This window comes from Pelodiscus sinensis, chromosome 27 (genome assembly GCF_049634645.1).
Source record: "Pelodiscus sinensis isolate JC-2024 chromosome 27, ASM4963464v1, whole genome shotgun sequence".
Taxonomy (NCBI): Eukaryota; Metazoa; Chordata; order Testudines; family Trionychidae; genus Pelodiscus; species Pelodiscus sinensis.
In genome coordinates, this window is record NC_134737.1 from 13743419 (window position 1) to 13768265 (window position 24847).

Consider the following 24847-nt stretch of genomic DNA (forward strand, 5'->3'; position numbering starts at 1 on the left):
CAGTCCCTGCCTTTGCAGAGAGCCCCCGGCTCCCCTTTGCCCCCACAGATTCTTCGGGGTGCGAGGCTGAGCCGTCAGGCGGCAATCGCAGCCCGTCGCTGCCCACGGAGACCGCCAGCCGCCCCGCCTGCGAGGAGGAGAGCCAGCCTTACCCTGCACAGGCAGCGCTAATGACTCAAGAGTCGGGGAGTCGGTATCTCCGGCCTCATCTTGTAAGTGCTCCAGTGCGGTAATAGACTGAGAGCTCCGAGACTGACCTCCTGCCAGCAGCCAGCAAGGAGACAGGCGCCTGCCCACGGCCTCCGCCAGCAATTCTCCAGAAGCACGGCCGGCGGGGGGAGGGCGTTAATGCCCCCTTGCAGATAGAGGCTGCACGGGGCCCAGAGCCAAGAACAGACCCTCACTAGCTCCCCTGGTGCAAACACACTCAGCACGGACCCACTTCACTTTGGCGCAGTGAGTTTATCCCACAATTGGCGCCCCTGCAGCAAGGGACATGGGGCTGCATCCCTGCCCGCCTTGGCTAATAGCCATTGCGGGACTCATCCGCCGTGGACTGGTCTGTTCCCGCAGCTGCCTCCGGACACAACCAGCCCTCCCGCAGCCACACAGCAGATGGTGCCACCGGCTTCCGGCTCCCTCGGGGTTTGGGGAGCGGGGACGGGCACACGGAGGGTCCCAGGGAAGGCACACAAGGAAGCCGACAGCCTTGGCTCCAGTGCATTGTGGAGGGCTGGGGGGCTGCCTGGAGACACACTGTAAGGTGACTGGGACGAAAGCTCTGGGGCTTGGCCCACGTCACCAGGGAAAGCACGGTCCTGAACACACTCCTCCCTCGCACCCCAAGCAAGCAGGGAGTGAGCTTTAGCGCCAGCGGCAGGACCCACCTGGCAATCGCCACACCAGCTCGTGACACCTCAGAGCAAACCACCATGAACACACGAGCTCCAGCCCCTCTCTGGGCTTCAAACCCAACCCAGGGCATTTGCATGACCCGGAGCCAGGCCCGAGATCAGGCAGGAAAGGCTCTGTTTGGACTCCTCCCCATGGCTCACTAGCACCCCCCCCCCCCCCGGGACTCCTCCCTAGAGCCACATCCGGCCTGGGGGAAGCCCCTGGATTGTAGCCTTGAAACAATTCATGCCAGCTCTGCAGCACCTCCCCTGCACGCACTTCGGACCGTCCCCTGCCAGGCAGCCCTGGTGCAACCACCTCCCCTTGCAACACCCCGCTGCTCCTTCTCTGCAGCCCCCTTAGGGGAGAGTCCGCGCCAGGCTGGCCACACCGCGCCGGGCACTCCAGCACCAGGGCATCCCAGCAACCAACACACCAGAGCACAAGCAAAACCACGTTTTTGGACTTTCATAACTGATGCAGCAAGCCCAGAGGTGCCAGCCAGGGAGGGGGGGCTCCGAGCTGCCCGGCCCTAGGGGTGCCAGCCAGGGAGGGGGGGCTCCGAGCTGCCCGGCCCAGAGGGTGCCAGCCAGGGAGGGGGGGGGCTCCGAGCTGCCCGGCCCAGAGGTGCCAGCCAGGGAGGGGGGGGGCTCCGAGCTGCCCGGCCCGGGGGTGCCAGCCAGGGAGGGGGGGGGCTCCGAGCTGCCCGGCCCTGGGGGTGCCAGCCAGGGAGGGGGGGCTCCGAGCTGCCCGGCCCTGGGGGTGCCAGCCAGGGAGAGGGGGGGCTCCGAGCTGCCCGGACCTGGGGGTGCCAGCCAGGGAGAGGGGGGGCTCCGAGCTGCCCTGCCCTGGGGGTGCCAGCCAGGGAGGGGGGGGGCTCCGAGCTGCCCAGCCCTGGGGGTGCCAGCCAGGGAGGGGGGGCTCCGAGCTGCCCGGCCCAGAGGGTGCCAGCCAGGGAGGGGGGGGCTCCGAGCTGCCCGGCCCAGAGGGTGCCAGCCAGGGAGAGGGGGGCTCCGAGTCACCGGGCCCCGGGGTGCCCGGGCTCAGCCCTGGCACAAATTACGCTCTGTCCCAGCAGAATTCACTGCGGAGCCACCTGCCCTGGAGCCCAAGAGCGAGCAAACAAACGAAGTTACTTCGGCGAGCGCCTCCCCGCGCCCGGCCCGGCCACTCACCCGCCTGCTGGAGCCAAGCCCGTCACCGCTGCACCCGGGCGCCGCGAGCCCCAAATGCTGCAGAGAGTCGCGCGCCCCACCCGCCCCTCCAGGGCCGCCCGTGCGCGTAGGAGCCGCCGCGCGCCCCGCTCATTGGCTGCGCCTGTGAGCCGGGCCAAAGCCTCCGCATTAATTGAGACGGGGGGGAGCAGGGTTGCCCGCCCCCCCACAGTGCGGCGGAGCAGCCAGCCCCGCCCCTCTCCTCTCCCAACTCCTCCACGTGGCCGCGCCGCAGCAGGACTTTGCAGCGCACGGCGGGGGCGCGGCAGGGCAGAGCGTGCCCGGGGGCGCAGCTGGGGTCCGCGGGGCGCGCACTGGGCCGGGCCCCCTTAGCCGCTGCGCGGGTTGGGGGGCTCAAGGCTGAGCCAGGGCACCTCCAAGGTCAAGTCCCGCCGCCCTGCGCAACACGGGGCTCCGAGCCAGGCGGCAGCCCCAAGCCGGGGGGCTGCGCCACGCTAGGAGCGACCCCTCCCTTTGGAAGGCAAAGGGGGGCTCCTTTGGGGGCCTAGAGAGAGGGGGCTTCCGCCTCCCCACTGCAGAGCCGGGGGGTGGGGCGCTGGAGGCCAGGCAGCACTGCCTAGCGGTTAGAATCTGGACTGGGGAGGCAGGATTCCTGGGTGCTTTCCCCGTGTGTCCCATTAGCCTGCTGGATGAGGCTGGCCCTGTTTTCCTCTAGGTGTCACCTTCTCCCTGGGGCTGGGGTGTGCCAGGCGGGGGAGAGCTCAGTGGTTTGAGCAGTGGCCTGCTAAACCCAGGGTTGTGAGCTCAGCCCTTGAGGGGGCTGCTTAGGGATGGGGGCAAATCAGTCAGGCGGGTGTTGATTGCACACAGCACTGACGGGGAGAGTTGTGCGCTGCCTCTGCAGCCCATCACAGCGCTGCTACAGTTCAGTCAGCGCTCCCCTGCACGTTCTAGGGACACAAGCACAGGCAGCAAAGTTACCCTAGCCCGGGAGCCCATCTTGGTACCTCGCAGCCTACTGAAATGAGGGAGGGCCACACATGCGGCCCGCTCACTTGGTTGCCCAACTCTGTCCTAAACCCGCCTCCATAGCTCAAAGCCTGTGAGCTTCCTCATAAATCTCTCCACGCAGAGTGCCCATTAGAGAGACACACATTGTTAGCACAATGCTATAATACATAAGAATGGCTGTACTGGGTGTGACGGTACATTGAGGTTTTCCCGTCTCCTGCACCCCCGTAATGGCACAAACAGACTCCACCAGCCAGTAGAATAGAGGGAGTTTATTGCTTCCCCAGGATACAGCACAGCACAGATGTGATCTGGTCACAGGGCAGGCCTAGGATGCCTCAGCCCCCCTTGAGATGGGGGAGACTGGGCCCTTAAATTCCAGCCCCTTTCCCTAGGCTGTCTCCTCCATGCTCCCAGACAGAAACTAACTCACTCACTTCCAGCCCTGCCCCCAGCCAGGGCTCCACTCCCCTTCTTCCCATTGTTCCGCTCCCTGGGAGATAACTGGTCAGACAGGTTCTGATCCCCCTTTGCATAATGACTCATCCCCTGCCCTGCTGGGCCGAGCTGCAGCCAGCGGAGGTCATCCACAGCCCAGCATAGCAACCAGCAAGGTACACACACTACATCACACTGGGTCAGACCAAAGGTCCATCTAGCCCAGTAGCCTGTCTGCCAACAGTGGCCAGCACCAAGTGCCCCGGAGGGGGTGGACCGAAGACAATGACCAAGCGATTTTGAAGATCCTTCACAAATCCTGGACAAACTAGAGAAACAGTCTGAGAAAACAGGATGAAGTTTAATAAGCACAAATGCAAAGTACTCCACTTAGGAAGGAACAGTAAGTTTCACACACAGAATCCATCTCCAGCCTTTGACAAACAAAGGCCAGGGACACCATTCCCTATAGCCTTTTATGGACCTAACCTCCATGAATTTATCTAACTTCTTTAAACTCTGTTCTAGTCCTAGCCTTCACAGCCCCTCCTCTGGCAAGGAGTTCCACAGGTTGACTGTGAGCCGTGTGAAGAAGAACTTTTGCTTATTAGTTTTAAACCTGCTACCCATTCATTTCATTTGATGTCCTCTAGTCCTTATATTATGGGAACTAACGAATAACTTTTCTTTATTCGTCCTCTCCACACCACTCATGATTTTATAGACCTCTATCATATCCCCCCTCAGTCTCCTCCTTTCTAAACTGAAAAGTCCCAGTTGCTTTAACCTCTCTTCACCTGTTCCAAACCCCTCACATTTTAGTTGCCCTTATCTGAACCCTTTCCAAGGCCAAAATATCTTTTTTGAGGTGAGGAGACCACATCTGTACACAGTATTCAAGATGTGGGTGTACCATAGTTTTATACAGGGGCAGTAAGATATTCTGGGTCTTATTTTCTATCCCTTTCCTAATAATTCCTAACACTCTATTTGCTTTTTTGACTGTCGCTGCACACTGTGTGGAAGTTTTCAGAGAACTGTCCACGCTAACTCCAAGATTTCTTTCCTGATTTGTCGTAGCCAAATTACCCCCCCATCATACTATATGTTGCCCCTCTGTGGAAAATCAGCATCTACCTCAGCCTTGCAGGTCCGCTACCCATGGAGAGGAAATCCATGACAGAGCCCAAGTAACTTGTTTTAGTAAATACCCCTCCTAGAATGGAAAGGGGTTAGACAGCAGGCAAACTCTCCCTTTGTCCAGGAATCTCAGCCCAACACCACTGCCACATTCCCAATGAGCTGTCCCAGAACTGACTCAGGCAAGCGAGAAGGCAGCAGAGAGCAAACTCTCCAGTGGCTTACCACAGCTCCCCAAGAGAAGGGCAGCACTGAAAACTAACAGTGCAGCATTTCTACAAAGACTGAAAACTTGCTCTGACACTAGGAACAAGAACTTGGGAGATTATTTGTAGCTGCACCATCTGCTGGCTCCTGCCCTAACACTGCAAGGTACTTGACTCTGCCGGAGCCCCAGACACTATATTACCAAATTAACTTTAGACCCCCTGTGGGCAGAACAGAGGAAAGTCTCTGTGCTGATCAGCAGCTCTCCTCTCTGTAAAACATGCTCTTATGTACTGAAAAATGCAATGGACGTCGGTTCCTGCATCACATCCCAGTTGTCTGCCCGGATGCTCCTCAATGCAGGATCAGAACCTAAGACTTTATGACCTTCACTGTGCCCAGAATAACTGTTGCAATGGGTAATACAGTGGCTGCCCACTAACCTACGCTGCTTGTGTGAGCAGAACACTTTGTCAAGCCTGTGGGATTTTTGCAGGCGAGATCTGTCCACTGCTTGCAAAGTGCCTTTAGAAACCACCATACGGAGCGCTCTCAGAACATGGCAGTACTGCTACTGGATGCAGTTGTAGTTGGGCAACACAACTGCACAATACAATGGTATGTAGTGCACATTCTCCTTCAGAATAAGATACTAGGAGAAATTTGGCCCTGGGCTGGTCACTGTGAGGATTGTGGTGTGGGAAGTGTCCAGCAGCCAGACAATCTGGCTGTGTCTAGACTGGCAAGTTTTTCCGCAAAAGCAGTAGCTTTTGCGGAAAAACTTGCCAGCTGTCTACACTGGCCGCTTGAATTTCCGCAAGAACACGGACGATCTCATGTAAGAAATCAGTGCTTCTTGCAGAAATACTATGCTGCTCCCGTTCGGGCAAAAGTCTTTTGCGCAAAAGGGCCAGTGTAGACAGCTCAGATTTGTTTTCCGCAAAAAAGCCCCGATGGTGAAAATGGTGATCGGGGCTTTTTTGCGGAAAAGCGTGTCTAGATTGGCACAGATGCTTTTCCACAAAAAGTGCTTTTGCGGAAAAGCGTCCATGCCAATCTAGATGCTCTTTTCCACAAATGCTTTTAATGGAAAACTTTTCCGTTAAAAGCATTTCCGGAAAATCATGCCAGTCTAGACGTAGCCTCTCTGTATCCCAATATCATCCACACTGAGTGGTAGCTTGGGAAGCTTCCTTGCATCTGGGTGAAGACAGGTCCCTGGTGGATCATGGATGGGGCTTTCTGAACTAGGGAACATAGGCCTCTGTGTGCATGAGCATTAGCCAGGCAAAGACAGACCTGGGGTTACACTTTGGTCTAAGTGAACTCCCAGAGCACAAGGTGAGGCCAATTTATCACCAACTCAAAGAGCAAACACCGTGGAAGTTTGCATTTCTAATTAACGGCCCTTAATAGAGGAATGTGGAGCCTTTTAATAATGCAGCCAGCTAATCTCCCAGCCACAGCAAGCTAGTTCAAACAGGGATCTTTTGACCTCCACTTCTTCCGGACTCTTGTGAGAAATAAGGGTTAGAAAATGTCACGCCACCTTGTTTTCGGCTATGAAGAGATTCCCTATTGCTCTCAGCGAGGACGTGAGAAACACTCACATTCATTTGGATGGTCTCAAGGGAGCATATGTGATGATGGTAAAGTGTGGGCCACCTCCCTCTCCCTCAAGGTGGCTGGCGCACTGGAGGATGACAACTTCCTACTGCTACCCAGTAATGAAACTGCTCTTTTAGCGCATGTGGCAGGCCTCAAGCAAGTGCTTCACTTCAAGCATGTCAGTGAGATTGCTTTGGTACTAAAAGTTGCTGGATCGGGCTTTGTGATTGGGAGCAGCCCATGCACTACACACCCTCTGTGATGTAGTGGGAGGTACGTTGCTGGTTGCTATGCTGGGCAGTGGGTTGTGAGTGACCTCCACTGGCTGCAGCAAGGCCCAGCAGGACAGGGGATGAGTCACTAGGCAAGGGTCTCTCAGCCTGTCCGACCAGCTACCCCCCAGGGAGAGAAACAAAGGAAGGTGGAATGCGGCCCTGGCTGGGGGGCAGGGCTAGAAGTGAGTTAGTTTCTGTCTGGCAGCATGGAGGAGACAGCCTAGGGAAAGGGGCTGGAATTTAGGGGCCCAGTCTCCCCCATCTCAAGGGGGGCTGAGGCATCCTAGGCCTGCCCTGTAACCAGATTACATCTGTGCTGTATCCTGGAGAAGCAATAAACTCCCCCTATTCTACTGGCTGGTGGAGTCTGTCCGTGCCATTACAGGGGTGCAGGAGATGGGAAAACCCCAACGCGCCGCCACACCCTCCATGAGAAGTTACTCAGCCAAGTGCCCAGTGAATTCCTCTGAACAATAAATGGAATCACAGAAACAGCTGAATTTTCCAAAGTGGCAGGCTGCTGTAGCATTCTGCCGGGGGAGTAAGAGTCAATTCAGTCACCTCTGTGGTCATCTTTGCTGGGATGCCAGGCCGGGTTTGTGGCACAAGGGGAACAGGATTGGAGGTCCCAATCCAGCAAAGCACTCAAGTCTCCCCGCTACTATTTCAGCTGTAAACCTGAGTGGCTTTGAGGCACCGCAGAGCAAATCTGGAGTAACTCCTATCGAGGTCCGATGTTCCGTCAGCATAAAGGAGACAAGAATGGAGGCCTCGGAACACCCTTCGTCCATGTTTCTGACCCAGACACAAACTCTCCGACTGTGCCCGAGCAGCCTGGGGTAAAGGACAATCATTTAATCCAGAGCCTCTCGCAAAGCTCTTGGCACAGCCTGTGAGAGCTGCCAGATAGGGTCAACTTGACTCCTGGCTCAGCACAGCCAGGCTGGAACTCAAAGCATCCTGATCCATGTCTCCCCCCGGGGTGGCACCAGGGCTGGGGGGGGGGGGGGGGGGGGGGGGGGAGGGGAAGACGCTGCATGCCATGATGGGAAGGGGGAAGAGAGTGAGAGCGTGGGGGACGCAGACCGAGGAAGAAGCTGCAGGCCCAGCGTCAGTGCAGTGTCTCTAGAACCCCTAACCTGTGAAGACCGGGTGGGTGGGCGGCCGGCCGGCCAAGGGAGAGCGCTGTGTGGGGAGCTAGTGTGGACTAGGATACGAGCCCTAAGGCAGGACTGGGGAACCTGTTTTGGGTTGGGGGCCACCGACCCACAGAAAAAAAAAAAATCAGTCGGGGGCCGCACACAAGCGAGACCCAAAAAAGCCACAACCCCTGACTGAGGAAAGACACGTTCCCCCTCGCACACCAGAGCCCGGCCTAGCAGATTGTGTGTTCCCGCCCCACATTCCCCAATGCTGAGGTGGGGGGCATGAGCCTCTGGGGCCAGAGCCAGGCCACCTCCAGCCCCTGCGGTTCCCTGCCCCAAAGGCAAGAGGGAAGGAACCTGTCTCCCAGCGAGGAAGCCCTGGAGGCACCGCTCTCCATCAGACTGGGTGGGTCACTAGCCGAGGGCACCACGAGGGGCCCGTTATGTGTGTACCTCGGAAGGGGTTTGTGTGACTGGCCTGGGGGGCTGATTAAGCAAAAAAAGGCTGAAGAACAAAACAACAGCAGCACAACACTGAATCATTCCTACTACCCCCCCCCCCCCCCCCCACACCCCTCTCAGTGACGTACCGGGCAACGTTTGCATGATGCTCTAACGACCCTTCAGTACTTGACTGGCCAGCCTCTTGTTATCCTTACCCCCCCCCCCCCCCCCGCCCCTCTCTGCTACAACAAACGCCCTGCCCCCCAAGACCAGGAGAAGTCCCATGGCACCTTGGAGGCTAACAGAGTCATGAGCTTTTGTGGGCACCACCCATCTCTTCAGGTGAGAAGACAGAAGTGGGTTGCGCCCACGCGAGCTCACGATTCTCTGTTTGGGTTAGTCTCTAGGGTGCTACAGGACCAGACATTGTTTCAAGTTACAGACCAACACAGCCACTTTTCCCTGCCCCACAGGAGCTCAGACTCTCCGCCAGGTAAGAGCAGCCTTTAGAGCCAGGGCGTGTGTCTTCAAGTATGAAATCCAGGGGGTCTGCTACCTTCCCTAGCCCCCCAGGAATGCACCCTTGGCTGGCACAGAACCTCTCCCCCTACACAAGCAACGAGCTTGGCTCCTGTGTGGCCAGAGCCATGCAACTGTTTAGCAACCCCCCCGCCCAGGGTTCCGGCAGGCTCCCATGGCGTATGCCAGCTGGGCAGAGCTAACGTCGGGGCCGATTTGTTCAGAGCACCCCCATGGAAAGCACCCGGGTGCGGGGCAGGTCTCAGCTCCAGGTGCTGTTGATATGGGGTAGGAAAGCCAAGCTGGTACCATGCCAGGAGCCCCTAGAACAGGGGCACAGCAACACAGAACACCCCTTGGTGTTCCCTGCAGTCCCTGGTGGACCCGACCCAGTGTGGCCCAGCTGCCAGTGACGGGGGGGTTCAGACACTCCAGCAGGGCCAGCATGTAGGCTAGAGCTGGGCTCACGCAGTGACAGCCTGTTCCAGCCAGCGTCTCGGGGTGATTCACGTCTCTCCACGCACCTCCCTTGCAGCCAGCCCCGGTGGCTGTCTGCCCTGGCTACTGACACGGGTGCCATCTCATTAGTAAAACTGAAACACGGATTCATCCTTCCCTTTGCTGCAGCGAGCCAAGGGCCTTCGCCCCACCCGACTGAGGCTGGGAGCAATCTTGAGCCAGTCACAGCCCATGGGAGACAGGGCTGTTCCCCCTCACTGCAAGCTGGAGCCAAAGGGCTGCTGAGGGAGAGGATGACCAGGCATTTTCTGGCCCAGGTTCCCACTGCCCTGTGCGTTTGAGCCGGTCGTAGCTCGGCAACAGGCATTTCAACCCAGCTCTCCTGCAGGGAGAATCTCCGGGGGGGAGGGGAAGGGTGGAACTCACTCCTGCAGTGTCTGCTGGTAGCTTGGGGGAATTCACCCTTCCATCAGTAGGATGCCTCTTTCAGGCGGAAGTTCCCCCACCCACCACCAGCCACGCTCTTGCTCCCAACCCATTTCGCTCCCAGACCACGGCCTCCGGCAGTGCCCACGTGGAACGGGGCCGCACACCCCTGCACTCTTGCTGCGGGCACTGCAGAGCCGGCGCCGCGGCTGCGGACTGCTGGGCTCCGGCCGGGGACACTGAATGTGCCCGCCGACCAGACGCCCGCTGACGCTGGGGCCAAAGAGGGCGGGGCATGCTGGGAGCGAGAGGGCATCCCCACGCCAGCACAAGGGGAGGGGCAGCGTAGGCGTGGGCTGCCAGGAAGAGGAGGGGTGTAGGGACGTTGTGATAGCGCCAGGAGCACCCTGGATGGCCAAGAGGATGCCAAGAAGACATCCGGACAAGTAGGGTTGTCAGAGTGGACCCCAGCCGGGGACGTTGGAGGGGACCTGGCAACGGAGAGGTAACTAAAGGAGGGGGGAGGAGCAGCCCAGGGCAGGCAGAGGAGCTACCATGAGTTGCAGGAACTGCCCCTTCTTGCGCAAGAAAACCCCTCTTGTGCAATGCCGTTCTTCTTGCACAAGAGCCTCTTCTTAAAAAAAAAAAAAAAAAAAAAAAAAAAAAGGGAGGCTTATTAGGTATGCAAATGAGGCTCGCAAATGAGGCTCAGTGATATTCCACGCTTAGCCTCATTTGCATATTACTTGCACAAGAAGCTGCGGGTGTAGACATCGCCTAATTCTGGCTCGCTCCCAGCCGCCTGCAAAAGGAGAACGGACCCTCCATGGTGCCGTTTGAAACGGCGCATGGTGTACACCGGGTCTCACGTGCTCCAGCTGTCCAGTTGTGCCTAGCAACTGGCTACAGGCATACGCCTTATACCAGCGACGGGCAACTTGGGGCCCAGTGGAGTGTCCTTCCCTCATCTCACTGGGCCACAAACTGTTGTCACCAAGACAGCCTCCCAGGCCAGGGCAAGTTCGCTCCCTGCACCCGAGTCCCTAGAACATGGGGGCGGTGCCGACCGTACTGTAGCAGCGCTGTGATTGGCTGCAGACAGCGCGCCCGGCTTTCACCGCCAGCGTTGTGTGCCATCAGCGCGCACCTCACAGCGCTGCCCTTGCGGGTCATTTTAGTAATAGCGGTAGGGAAAAAAGGACACGCATGGAAGGCAGCAGAATCTGGCAACCCTGCCCACGTGCAACGTAACCAACGGGCCCGCGGGCCACGCTCACAACCCCCGTGGGCTGCTAGTTGCTCACCACCGTCATAGATGCTCCTGAAACTCTCCCCTGCGCTCACAGGAGTTAGAGCCCTGGGAAAGATGGGGCCTTTGCAGCTTCCTCAGCCGGAGTCAAACTCTGGGAGCTGCTACAGCCAAAGGCTGACTCCTCTGCCGGTGTAAATCAGCGTGACTCCACATCTCGTCGGGGCTGCGTCAGCCGCACTCGGCTCAGGATCTCGCCCACACTGCGTTCGGACCAGTTGCCACATGGTCTGATCAGCTGTGGCAGGGCCCTTCCCTCCCCTGACGGGCACTGGCGAGCGCTTTCAGGCAGTCAGACCCAGCTGCAAGGCTCTTCCCTTCGGGGCTGGCCAGTTTCATTCGGCCTTAGCTGCTCTTTTTGCCTGGGCCCTCCCGCGCCAGGCTCAGTGGGAACCGAGTCGGATCAGCAAATCCCTCAGGGCCGACTGGGCCAGGGACAAAGGGAAGGAGTTTGGCCACCTGGCTGGATCACTCGAACCCTGGGCTGCATTGTGGAGGAGCCACTCCAGCTCCTGTTTGCATCAGGTCTGACTTGGCACCTCCACTCAGCCTGGGTGACCCCAGACACGCCCCTCCCCGCCCCACCGGAGCTCTGCTGCGGAAGGCTTGTGGGGGGTGTTCCCTCTCGGTTCCACGGCCTTGGCCAGCCCAGGGACGAGAGGTGGCTGCCCAGGCTTCCCTTCACTCTGTGTGCCTGTTGCCGGCTGTACTACGGAGCCAGAGCTCGGTTCCCCAGCCGACTGCCCTGCCGCCTGTTTTACAAAGAAGTCCGTGGAGGACTGACATACAGCCACTTGCAGGAGGGCATGGAAAAGACCCCGTCTCCTCTGCTCACCAGAGGGCTACTGGGACCAGTCACTCCAGCTATGGGCTTGACTAACCGAGCTGCAGCAGGCACTCGGAGGCCTAGGCAACACTTGCTCCTAGAACCAGGAATAAGATCTGTGTGCCGGGTCCAAGGGCCTATTGCTGGCCAGCAAGCAGGCAAAGCCCATGCCACATCCCTCGCTAGCACAGCGGTTCTCAGGCTAAGCAACTCCCTTCACACAGCGACCCTCTGCATGCAACACCCTTGTAAGTTAAAACCCCTTTGATCGGCCCAGCCCCATGGAAAACGCTGGATGCACAGTGGGGTTTGGGGTGGAAACGGAGGACCCTGGAGGGTTTGGAAGCCCCTACTCTAGTGGCTCACACAGAGAGCACCTGGCCACTGCGCTTTGAGTGGTAGGTGCAGAGCTCTGTGCTGGAGACAGGAAAGAGTCAGGTTCAAATCTTGCTGACCCATGGAGCGAGGAGTTAAAAGCTGCAGTGATCTGCCAAAGACAGCGTGTAAAAACCAAAGCCAAGTATTGCACATTTCTCACCCCAATAGATCTGGTCTGCCAGAGGACTCCTCCTTGGGAAAGCTCTGAGTTAAACAAAATCAACACTCCACTGCTGAATACACACTTGGTGAATGTTTAGCAAAAGAGGATTTTTTTCCCCATTCCCGGTCAGTGGCACAGTCTCATTTCCTGAGCACTGTAATACTTGGCTCTCATTTCGGACACTGGGGGATGCTGGTGGCCTGTGACATGCAGGAGGTTGGACCAGCTGGTCGGGAGTTCCCATCTGACCTTAAATTCTGTGACTAAATCCTACCGGTCCCAAAATGCACCCAACACATTGAGCTTTTCGAAGCCTTGGGCCCTTTGGGTGTATCTACGCTGGAGGTGTCGTTTCCAGCGCGGGTTGGTGTATTTGCACAACTTCGACTGGAGCTGGCACGGAGAGGTTCCACGACTGCATAGCTTAGTCAGGTGCTAAAGAAGAGCCGAGATCTGTACAAAAATCTGGCTTTTAGGGGGCTGAGTGCGAGATGGGGGGGAGAACCTTTCTTTATCTGATCATATTGGCCATATCACCAGCCACAACTATTAAAAAGAGCCACAACCAGTCAGGCCTCTAAAAATCACACGACCAGCTTTTAAAAATCTCAGGATTTTAAAATCACCCCTGTTGGGTTCTGTTTCTTTGCATTCTGAGCCTTTGGGGCTGCAATTGTTTCACATTTTACAGCTTTTGTCAGCAAAGGTTGGGCATCGACGTCTCCTTTTAATTGCAAGCTCAGCTTTCGACTCGGTCCCCTGCCTCCCGGAGCGGAGGCGCAAAGGAAAACACTAAACACAGCGAGATTCCCTTATCCATAGCCAGGGAGAGGCTGGGATTTGGAAGCCAAGGCATTACAGAGCTCAGGGGAGCTTTGCGGAGCACGAGGTGGCACGTGCTTTGGGAGCGGCGGTTTAAACACAGGATCGCCACACAAGGCATTCTCCAGGCTAGCTCGCCCACAAGCGCTGGGCTGGCTGCAGGAACCCTTGGAGGGGGTTTCTCAGGTTAGGGCCACCCAGGAGGTCAGAGCGGAGGGTCACAAGTTTCCCTGCTGGCCTCCAGGAATCTAGGGACAGCACCCAGCCCGAGTGCGGACAGGGAAGAGGGGGCCCAGGGCGGGCACGAGTAAAGCAAGGACACGTGGTACCCGGGCAGCCCAGAGCTTGCAGCCAGCTCTTGGGCGTGCACGACACGGGGGCTTGGAAGTTGGGCTGCCTCCAATGCGCTTGGCCAGGGCGCCATCTGCCGGCAGAAAGTGGCAGCGTGTCCCAGCTTGCACCATGTGGGGCCATCTAAAGTTCGTCACCTGCGCAGGTTGGGCCAGGAAAGACCCCCAGCCACACACCCTGTAGTGGGCACAAGGGGGAGCCGCGGAGCCTGTAGGGCCCCGGGGACCCAGGTAATGGCATTGCCAGGTTTGTAGTCTTGGTACAGATGCCACCTAGAGCAGCCTACGGGCAGAGGGGTGGATTGGAACCCAGGGACACCTGACAGGAGACAGCTGACCGGGCAGGTGAAAGTGAAGGGTTTGCTCCATCAGATGCCTCCTCAACCTTCTGCAGAGCACCAGCTTTCCTTTGCCACCCCCGGCACCACCTCGGCCTTCTCCAGGGCACCAGCCTTCCTTTGCCACCCCCAGCGCCTCCTCGGCCTTCTCCAGGGCACCAGCCTTCCTTTGCCACCCCCGGCACCACCTCGGCCTTCTCCAGGGCACCAGCCTTCCTTTGCCACCCCCGGCACCACCTCGGCCTTCTCCAGGGCACCGGCCTCCCTTTGCCACCCCCGGCGCCTCCTCGGCCTTCTCCAGGGCACCAGCCTTCCTTTGCCACCCCCGGCGCCTCCTCGGCCTTCTCCAGGGCACCAGCCTCCCTTTGCCACCCCCGGCACCACCTCGGCCTTCTCCAGGGCACCGGCCTCCCTTTGCCACCCCCGGCACCACCTCGGCCTTCTCCAGGGCACCGGCCTCCCTTTGCCACCCCCGGCACCACCTCGGCCTTCTCCAGGGCACCGGCCTCCCTTTGCCACCCCCGGCACCACCTCGGCCTTCTCCAGGGCACCGGCCTCCCTTTGCCACCCCCGGCACCACCTCGGCCTTCTCCAGGGCACCGGCCTCCCTTTGCCACCCCCGGCGCCTCCTCGGCCTTCTCCAGGGCACCAGCCTTCCTTTGCCACCCCCGGCGCCTCCTCGGCCTTCTCCAGGGCACCGGCCTCCCTTTGCCACCCCCGGCACCACCTCGGCCTTCTCCAGGGCACCGGCCTCCCTTTGCCACCCCCGGCACCACCTCGGCCTTCTCCAGGGCACCGGCCTCCCTTTGCCACCCCCGGCACCACCTCGGCCTTCTCCAGGGCACCAGCCTTCCTTTGCCACCCCCGGCACCACCTCGGCCTTCTCCAGGGCACCAGCCTTCCTTTGCCACCCCCGGCGCCGCCTCGGCCTTCTCCAGGGCACCAGCCTTCCTTTGCCACCCCCGGCGCCTCCTCGGCCTTCCGCAGGTTGGGACAACCACCAGTGTTTGCCCCACTCCTGCCTCTCCCACATATCTCTCCCCAGCCTGCAAGCTTTCTCTTTGCCCTGCAGGAGCCCAATCTCTGCTCCCAGGAAGCAGGGGGAGGGACAGAGCTCTTCTCACTCTCCCCACAAAACACCAATCTAGCCCTTGGGTTTTATCAGCCTGCGCGTGGGCCACCTACCTCTGGCTTCCATGCTGGGTCACAGCCCTTGGACATCTGCTCCAGGCCTCCCACAGCCACTAACCTGAGAGAGGAGACTCCCAGATTGCCTCTGTGCCCCTCCCTTTGTGAAGGCCCCGCTCCTCCCCAGCTGGGGCAGATCAGCTCCCCTCCAGGAGCAGCCCAGTGGCCTAATTGGACTCAGCCTCCAATTAACTCCTGGTGAGCCAGGGGGCTGGGCTCACTCCTGATTTCAGGGGCTGGCTGGGAAGCAGAGGAAGGTGCTTTCATTGGAGACCAGTGGAAGGGCCGGCTCTAGCAGAATTGATTCTTCTGGGGGGCGGCTCTAGGGTCAGGGGCTTCCCCGCTGGCCCATCCGGAGGCCATGCAGCGGCCATGGGGAAAGGTGCTGCAGGGCAGGGTCCCAAGCCCCCGGCTGCCCGGGCAGGTCTGACAGGGAGCAGCCGTGCACACAGGAGCTGACTGCAAGTGGCTGGGACACAGCCTTGGTGGGGGGTAGGAAGCAGGGGCGCTGTGCCCGATGTGACACTGACCTGCTACGCAGCGTCCTCAGCGCCACCAGCTCTGTTCCCCAAAGTCAGGGTGTAGTCGTGTCATGGCAACAGCCCATCGCCATGGCAACAGCCCCTCACCATCACCCACTGACCGTACCCCACTCTGGACCCCGCGCTGGGCCTGGCCCTGCCAGGAAATGCAGCCTGCCGGGCCGGAGGCAGAGCGAGCCAGGACAGGCGACGAGCCGGGCCGAGCACCTTCCCTGGAGGATGGAGCGAGATCAGTGGGGAGAGCGGGCGCCCAAAATGCCCGTAAATGGTTGTATCGGCCAAGGCCTCACTCATACGGACAATGGGGCTGGTCAGGCTGAGGCCTGCTCCCTGCACACCTGGGCCTTCTCCCCTCATAGCCACGTGCTGCCAAGGGGAGGGCGCGTCTGTCACGGACACCCCAGATCCCCTGCCTGGGGCTGGGCACTCAGCCACGTCCCCTCTGGGCCGGGGTGGCAGCCAAGCCACGTGGCCTGCTGCAGTCTCCGGGTGTGGCCGAGGACCGGCAGCGCCAGCCCGATGGGCGCCGGGGAAGCAGCTTGGCACAGCCGGCCAGTCCCTGGAGCCGGGGGAGAGAGGAGGCTTTCACTGGTCGCCTGAGAGCAGCAGAGCTGGGCCGCCCAACGGCTCTGGGGGCACGGAGGGCCCGCTGATCTCGCTGCTTGACTGGCTGGCGGCCTGGGGCGAGGAGGGGCCGCCTGGCTGCTGTCACGTGGAGTGTGCCTTGGGGAGCGCAGCGGAGGCCACTGCTGGGCGGGCATGACGTAGAAACCACGTTGGGGGGCAGGGAGGGCCGACAGGAGCGGGTAACAAGACAGCGGGATGCCAGGATTCAGGGTGTGGTCTATGGGAGACTGGGCCGGGGGCCGGGTCTGTAGGCTAGGGGGCTGGGGCGTCTGTGGGATACTGGGGTAGAGGCCAGATCTGCAGGACACCGGGATCGACTGTGAGCTTCTCGGATAGGACCCAAGGGGTCTGTGGGACACCAGAACAGGGGGTGGGGCCTGCGGCATACGGGGAGGGGGGGTTGCAGTTCCCATGGCTGGTACTAGGGCGGCTTTCCCAGGTGCATGGCGTGAGAGTGGCCGTTCCGAAAAACAGACCCCAATGGCAGGGGAGAGGTGGGGGGGAGGGGGGGGTCAGTGTCCTGCCTCTCCCAGCCCCCCTCCAGGACACGGCTAGTCCCCACAGAATGGATCTGTCTGTTCCTGGTGCAGGGCTCTGAAGACAGGTGGCTGCAGGAGCGTCAAGCCGGCAGGTACAGGAGTCCCCCTTACATGGCTACAGCCCTTGTTTCAGTAGTAGCTCACTGCCTTTATCCTCCCACGTAGCTAGGAAGCCCCGCAGTGCTATTAGCCCCATTATACAGATGGGCTATGTCTAGATTGGCATGATTTTCTGGAAATGCTTTTCACGGAAAAGTTTTCTGCTAAAAGCATTTTCGGAACAGAGCGTCTAGATTGGCAGGACACTTTTCCACAAAAGCACTTTTTGCGAAAAAGCGTCCGTGGCCAATCTAGACGCGCTATTCCGCAAAAAAGCCCCGATTGCCATATTCGCGATCGGGGCTCTTTTGCGGAAAACAAACCTGGGCTGTCTACACTGGCCCTTTTGCGCAAAAGGACTTTTGCCCGGACGGGAGCAGCACAGTATTTCTGCAAGAAGCCCTGATTTCTTACATGAGATCGTCCGTGCTTTTGCGGAAATTCAAGCGGCCAGTGTAGACAGCTGGCAAGTTTTTCCAGAAAAGTGGCTGATTTTCCGGAAAAACTGGCCAGTCGAGACACAGCCATTGAGGCACAGCGGTTAAATGACTTGCCTAAGGTCACCCAGGGAGTTTGTGGCAGAGCAAGGACTTAAGCCTGGCCCACCCAAGTCTGTGCCATCACCAGGGGCCCCGGCCAGCCAGCACTGCTGCAGTGGGGGGAGGACCCTCCCAGAACGTGACCTGCTGGTGCATAACACCAGCCAGGGGTATGTGGGCGCAGTAGGGCACAACTGGGCCCAGGACTCCAGCAGTGGTCACATCCGCAAGAGTCTCCGTTTATGCCTCGTAGTCTTGAAACACGGCCAGGCAGCACCGCTGCCATGCAGCAAAGGCTGCCGCGACTAGCCACGTGGCGGCGCAATCGTAATTAGCAAGGAGGTCAGAATTCACCTTCATGCAGACGAAGGGGTGAGGCAGAGCTCAGAGGCAGCCCCCCCACCTTTCCGGGGACACAGGAGCAAGAGCCAAACAGCACAGGAGATAACTTTATTGAAATTCCAAGGTGTTAGACAGATGACCCCAGAGGAGACATGCCATTTGGTGGGAGCGGCTCGGGCAGCAAGAGAAGTAGGTGGCAGGCCGTACTTGGCGCTACGTCTTTATTATCATCCTTCTTTTTAAAGCCTGGGACTGGTGGCTTTTTTTTTTTTTTTTTTTGAAAACTTTCAACTTAAGTGAAAACAATTCATCTTGGAAACAGTCCAGCTCCGGTTGATGTCCCATGATTGTTTCCGCAGCTATGTACAGTGTGTGACTTGTGGGTTTTTTGTTGTGGTCTACAGCCGGTATAAAACGGAACAAGTCTACAAAGAATCTCTTGGAGAAGGAAAGGAAAAAGCAAAGACAGACAGGACAGAGAAAGAGAGAGAGCAGTAGAAATTTGGACCAAAATCTCAAGAGAAATTTAAAAAGTGCTATAAAACCCCCTCCGAAGGAATACCATGCAGTTAAGAAACACACAACCTCGGCAATTACACAACTCATCTAAAACAGGGATTCGTCCATTTCAGGCTTTTTTTTTTTTTCCTTCCACTAAAAAAAAGTTTGTTTTCAATAGAAAAAAGCTAAACTCCTAAGGTTGGGGCCACCCGGCAGCAGTCGCTAACGGGCCAAGGAGACACAAGATGTTGGAAAGATCCTAAATTCAGCCCGACGTAGTGCCGCCCTGGCACACGGAGGGAGTGGGAGGAAGGGTGAATCGGTGTCAGGCAGGGAGGTGGGAATGGACGTTAGGTTGGCCAATGGTTGGATGAATTAGTGCAGTTGTCAGTTTTCCCAACAGCCCTACTCTGGCTTTCCAGGGGCATTAAAGCACCCAGCACGTCACATGCAGAGCCGGACCTGCTCCGTAGCTTGCTTGGGGGCTGACAATGGAATTCACAATCCTCCTCCCCCCCCCGTTGTTTTTTTTTTTTTTTTTTGCAAAGCAGGTGCTGAAGTTAGGCCAGAGCCCAAGGCTGGCCCCACATCCCTTCCCCTCTGCCCCACTGCATGTGCTAAAGGCAGCAGCCAGCCCAGAGCCCCTCGCTGCGGGGCTGGAGCATCAGGCCTTGGCCTGTGGGCGCTCTCACGGCTATCGACTCCGCCCCGCCCTTCCGCAGGGCCAGGTCCCCAGCGGGTGTCGATAAATCTTACAGGCACCCGTGGGTGTTAAGGAACGCTTTGGTATCCCCAGCCTGAGGCCAGTCAGAGCACAGCGCCACGGGCCCCCGTTCTCCCTCAGGCGTACCCCACTGGGCCTCGCTCCCCACGCGGCTGCAAAGCAGGAGGAACGCCCTGAAAGGCGGCCGCGTCTTCCCTGCCGGTGCCATCGGACTCGGGTTGGGGGCTGTAAGCCTGTTCCTTTAAAATCCTCCCCCACGGGCCAGCTCCGGCTGGCAGCCGTGCCCAGCCCGCGAGAGCAGGCTGCACTCCTGCCACTGAGCACCGGCTGCCTGGGAAGCAGGCAGGGGGCACGGAACAGGAATTGGGGGGAGGGGGGGCAGAGGGAAGGAGCTGGCTCCAAGTCCAGGTGGGGCTTTATTCTGCTCCCAGCCCTCTGCCCCCCCCCCCGGCCCCTCCTAGGTCGGGCGTTGGACCATGTGCAACAGCTCAGGCTGTGGCCCTCAGGGGCCCAGAGGCTGTTCTGAGGGGGCGGAGTGGGGGGCGGGGTCATGGCCCCTTAGAAAGACCCAACTGCAGCCAGTTAGAAACAGGCCTTTCCAGCCCCCCCGCTCAGGCCCCTGCCCCCTGCTCGGCTGCCAAGGCAAGGGGGCAGGTGGGGGGGATCCCAGTCTGGCAGGGCAGGGCTCATGTCCGCCCCCCTCCTTGCTCCCACCCTCTAGTGATTGCTGGACAGGTGTCTCCTACAATCAGACAGGTGAGTCCACCCAGCACGTTGCACCCCAAGTATAAAAGGGGGGGCCGGGCTGCAGCCCACGCTATTTACAGGGGTCCTTCTCCCACTGCGGGAACAGAAAAGGCAGAGACACGGCCCCGTGGCGAGCCCCGTGGGTGGCGGGAAAAGCGCTGTGCAAAGCACCCGGATCGGCCGTGGCAAGACACGCTGGCCGGGGCTCAGCCTGCAGAGACGCCGTCCGCCCCCAGGCTGGTGCAAACCTAGGGGTCAGGCTAGATGCCAAGAGGGGGATCCAAACCCCAGGAAGCAGCGGGGGCCCAGCCCCCCCACGCGTGGTGCGTTGACAGGACCACTGGGAGGAGAGGGAAGGATCGGTGGGGTTGGGCAAGGGGACAAGTTGAGGCCTAGCCCCTGTACCTCCAAAGGGAGCCCAGTGCCTCACTCCCACGCAAGGAAGCAGGGAGGCGCCTAGGCCCCCTGCCACGTCTTGGCCTAGGCCCTGAGGGGCGACCGTGAGAGCCAGACCACCAAAACGGAAGCCACCAAGAGCGTGACTGAAACCTGCGTCGGCCGCCCAGCGCTCCGGGCGACGGCCTCGCCCCGTGACAGGGCCCACCCGGGATCCAACGCCCCAGCCACCTGCGGTGCCGGGCCCCGAAGCCTCGCAGGACAGCCTGGCTGGAATACACCCCCTCCCTGGGAGACGGAGCCCGACTGCCCCACGTGGCACCAGCCAGGAATCCACCCGCGGGGAACCCTCCGTGTGGGCTCATTTTGCCAGAGAGATGCCAACGGTGTCTCTTAGACCGTGGCCCAGAAAGCAACAGGCATCAGGCACAGGCCTGGGCCTTGCAGAGTCTGGGCCCCGGGGCCCTCTGGCTGCTCCTCCAAGGCAGAGAGAGGAGCTGGAGCGACTGTGGCAGGGAAGAACCACGAGAACTAATACGTGGTAGTAGCTTTGCTAAACGGCAGCTAAGAGAGCGGGGCCCTTTGAACTGCCTGCAAGGGCCCCGGGCCCCAGGAAGAAGGTGCAGTCAGGTGGGCTGGGACAAGGGCGTTGTGAGCAGCACGATGGGTCCGTGTGGCACGGCCGCCCAGGGGAAGGGGGCGCTGCTGCAGCAATGCCAGTGCCACGCACCAGGCCACGCGGGAGGCAAAGCGCTGCCACGAGTAACAAGAGCCAATGGAAGCGGAGATGGCCAAGCCCCCCCGGCCCAGCCCCAGGCCCTGTGCAGGCAGCAAGGCCCGGTGCATCCCCCCGTGTGGTTCTAGTGGCGGGGCCCGAGTGCCACGCGTACATGCCAAGAGCAAAGCGAGCACCTCAGAGCTGCACCCAGCGTCACTGCAACTCCCCTCGGAGGGGGACCCACGCCGGTGGGCTTGCCCCTGCCCCACAGCAGCTGGGGGGGGCGGGGGGGGGGGGCGGGGAATGCACCAGGCCTCATTTCCCTGACATCCAAAGGTTTCTTGGGTTGGTTTTAACCCCCTGGCCAGAGGCTGCGCAGAGGCCTGGCTATACCCAGCGGGTGCTGTGGGCTAGCCCCCCAGGCCTGGCCCCCTGTAATAGCAGGCGAATGAGAAAGGCTGGGGTGGGTGTGTGTGTGTGTGTCCGAGCACCAGAAAGATGGCAGCACCTCGCCCCTGGCAGACCCGCCCTTTGGGGAGGCCACGGGGCCAGAGCCCTACTTAAAGCTGTGGGCTGATGGGGGGGGGGGGGGAGCGGGAGGAGGAAGTGCCTGGTGCCTGCGCCACGTTTGTCACCAACATGCACCCGCGTTCACCCTGGGTCCCCACTGCAAGGCTGCCCAACCAACGTGGCAGGCTGCTGCGTCGGCCCCATCCGCGGGGGCTCCAGTAACAGCCAGCGCTAGGCACTAGCTCAGCTGCTCCCCACCCATAGGGTGAACAATGCACAAGAGGCTGCAGGAAGGGGAGAGCCCAGGTTAGCACCAGTGGTTCCTGTGGGCTGGGCACATGGGGGCCACCCAAGAGAGTCCAAGGCCACCCAGCGCAGTAGCAGAGCCCTCACAGCTAGGTTTGTTCTACAGGTGGTGCACATCCGCACCGGCCTAATGCGCATAAAATGTATTCCGCTCGTGGCTGGAACGAAGGAGGAGGCACACCAAGGAGCAGCAGCTCCAGCTGTGGAGTGTGACAGGGCCAGGCAGCTTGTGGATCCCCACGTCCACGGCATGGAGGGACGGGGTAGATCTGCCCTCACTCTGAGCCCAAGAATCGCAACTCGGAACGCCACGACGTGCCAGCATGGGCGGAGGCCAGGGACTCATCTGTTAGCAGCTAGCACCTCTGTGGCAGGGAGCCGGGCAGGGATCGGCCAGGGTCCCCGGAGCCGGGGGAGCCCCAGCTGGAGCCAGCGCCCCACAGCGAGGAGCGCGGCGAGGCTGGGACCACGCGCCCAGTTGGGATTGCCTCCTTGCTGGCCAGAGAGAGACGCAGGCCCGGGCGTGCGGGACAGGAGCGCAGCAGGCACCAGCAGAGAAGGGGGTACGTGCACCCACGCTGCTGTGGCACAGACTATGGGGCACTCCTGGGCCAAGCCCCGCCACGTACCCGACGGTTTGCTCAGCACGTGCCCCTGGGGTGTCCGATCCAGGCTGCCCGGCCGCTGAGGTAATAAGGCAGCGTTGCAGCACCATGGCCCCCGGCTGTAGCATTGCATATTTCTTGTGCAGGCCCTGGCTTGGGTCTTCGCAGCTCGGGGGGAACAGCGGCAGCTTCAATCGCAGCACGAGGCAGGGCAGCTTCCCGAACGGGGGTTCGGCGCCCCGGCAGCTCCTCCCGCAGCTTGGGCTGAATTCCAGGCAAGAAAACCCTGCCAGGCTCCTGCCGGACCATAGGCTGCTCGCTGGAGGCTCCCCCGACGCGCGAGGCCGTCTCCAGTTTGCTGGGCGACCGCTCTGCCTCAGGCACGGAGGGACGGGGCCGAGCGTCCCAACAGCCCCGGACGAGCAGCTGTTGCAGGAGGTGTTTGCACATCACCCTGGCCCGTGGCCACCCAGGGCTGGGCGCGTTCTCCACGACTTACAGCCGAGAAAGCACACAGTGGCGCTGGAGCCGCCGGGCCTGCGCGAGGCAGGTGCTCAGTGGAAAGGAGAATGGGTCCTTCCGGCTGGAATGGCTGCCGGGGGCAATTTCGTGGCCTTGAGGCCCAGAAAGTGAGGCTGAAAGATGCAGGACGGGACCCTTGAGACGAGAGGCCCTCAGCTCCACTGAGCCTGCCCCACGGCTGGACCTATGCCAATGCACCCGGCAGTGCTCTCCAAGGGGACGAGGGCTCTTTCAGGGGTGCATGGCGGACAGAGGCTGGTGTGCTGCCCACCCTAGGTCTGGATGCCACCTTCCAGCCACTGAGATCTCCATGCCAGACATGGCGCTGTGGAGCTCGAGGTCTTCATGGGCCAAGCACCCGGAGCAATGCCACAGGCAGGGCCTCCCCGGCCTGCCGCCTCACCTCAGGGCTGTCTCGCGCTGCTGGCTTGGCGGGAGGTCGTCCTCTCCCTCAGACGTGAGCCGCCGACAGTGCGGACGTGGCAGGAAGGCGCAGCGGCTCCAGCTCCCACCGCCAGGGCCGGGCCCCTTGTGCTTATAGGAGATGGGCGGCCCAGCCACTCGTGCGTCCTGGTGGGCGTCGTGCTGCCGAGGGAAGCCCGTGGAGCCCGACACGAGCGGCGAAGGGTGGGCGGGGTCAGGTACCGGAGAGTATCCAGTCAGCACCAGTGCGTCACGGAGGTGACTCGGGGAAAGGGAGCCGGAGGGGGAGAGGAGAACCCAAGAGCAACACGAGCGAACGATTCAAACGGCAACGAAAGGAGGAATCCACCCCTCCTGCTCAGGCCACAGCAAGCGGGGCGGGGGGAGAGCCAGGCCGGCAGAGGAAGGGAAGAACTGACCGTTGCCAAATCAAAAGGGTGGCAGGGCGGGGAAGAGGAATGGAACCAAAGCAGGGTTTATTGGGAAGTCCTGGTTTAAACGGCGGTCATGCAGATTAAATAAGGAACGTACAAAGACAGAGCCTCCGCCCCTCCTCCCAGGCCTTTGCTTGTGGGGCGGCTGGCGCAGGAGACGTCGGAAGCTGGTGCCCATCGGATCTCTGCCAGCGCTACTTGGACACTTTCCTCAGGGAATGGTTCTTCTCTTGGCCCCACATGTTTGATTAAAAAACTCCTCTTGTCCAGGGGCGGCAGGCTCCTCCCTGCTCCCCAGCTGCCCCGGGAGGGGTCCTGCGGGGTCCCCGCCCCACGCAGGGCCTGCCTGTTGGTGCCGGGCAGTCTGCATTGCTCCATCCGGCCCTCAACCCCCAGGAGTTTGCGACAGAAAAAAAAACCAAGAGGAGAAACCAGGCGTCTCCTACCACCAGTCTGGCTGGGAGACAGGTGCCTCGTGCTCTCTCGGGGGCTGAGCCCCGCTGCCCCCCGGGCCCAGAGGGGACGTGCCAGGGCCCTGTGTCCCGCCGCTTTCCAGCCCCGGCCGCGCGCTCCAGGAGGCCAAAAGGAAAAGAAAAGCCGGCCGGCGGGGACGCTGGCGGCCGAGGGCGGCGAGCTCCCCTCCCTGGTGCGGCCTCACGGCGTCGGCTGCAGGTTGGGATCCACCATGGTCTCTCGGTCCGGAGACTCGATGTAGTTGGCTGCTTCCTGGAGCTTCAGCAGCATGGCCATCTGGGCAGGGGGCAAGGGCACCGAGAGCGGCTCAGACCCCTCGCCCTGGGTCGGCAGCCAGCCCACTCCTGCCCTTCCATACCCCGCGCCTGGCGTAGCCCTGCCAGGGCCCCCCCAGCAGAGTCCCCGCCCCACACGCCCATTCCTTGGCTGGAGCTTTGGGAGGCTCGGGCACCTCTCGGGGCCAGCGGGCAGAGCGCACGGGGGTGCACCGATTTGCACGGGGGTGCACCGATTTGCACGGGGATTCCTTGGGTCGGGTTCACCAAAGGGTGGCACGTGAGAGCCAGTAGGCGATAGGGAACTGTGGCAAGGCTGAGGTGCACGTTTGCAGACCGTGCTCTGTCCTCCTAGGCCCCTCCTGGTGTGTGTTTCCGGGGGGGCTCGCTCCCCTCAGCACCTGCTACC

The 24847-nt window shown here is 60.5% G+C and overlaps 2 protein-coding genes across 19 annotated transcripts in view; both read right to left on the reverse strand.

Moving 5' to 3' along the window:
• The window catches only part of SYT2 (synaptotagmin 2), a 128929-nt gene extending 113733 nt beyond the window's left edge, over positions 1–15196 (reverse strand). For 2 of the 8 annotated variants that reach the window (XM_075910211.1, XM_075910213.1), the window contains exon 1: positions 2070–2203. The gene's annotated coding sequence lies outside the window, so the exon portion shown is untranslated. Of the gene's footprint in view, positions 1–887; positions 951–2069; positions 2209–15112 lie in introns of those variants that run through there. The other 6 variants (XM_075910218.1, XM_075910221.1, XM_075910223.1 and 3 more) reach the window with 6 other exon arrangements.
• A 3523-nt stretch (positions 15197–18719) lies between these two features.
• NAV1 (neuron navigator 1) overlaps positions 18720–24847 on the reverse strand; it is a 223035-nt gene continuing 216907 nt past the window's right edge. For all 11 annotated transcript variants that reach the window (XM_075910183.1, XM_075910185.1, XM_075910182.1 and 8 more), the window contains one exon: positions 18720–24439. In XM_075910183.1, the coding sequence (XP_075766298.1) occupies positions 24344–24439 (96 nt within the window). In that variant the 3' untranslated portion in view covers positions 18720–24343. The remainder of the gene's footprint in view (positions 24440–24847) is intronic.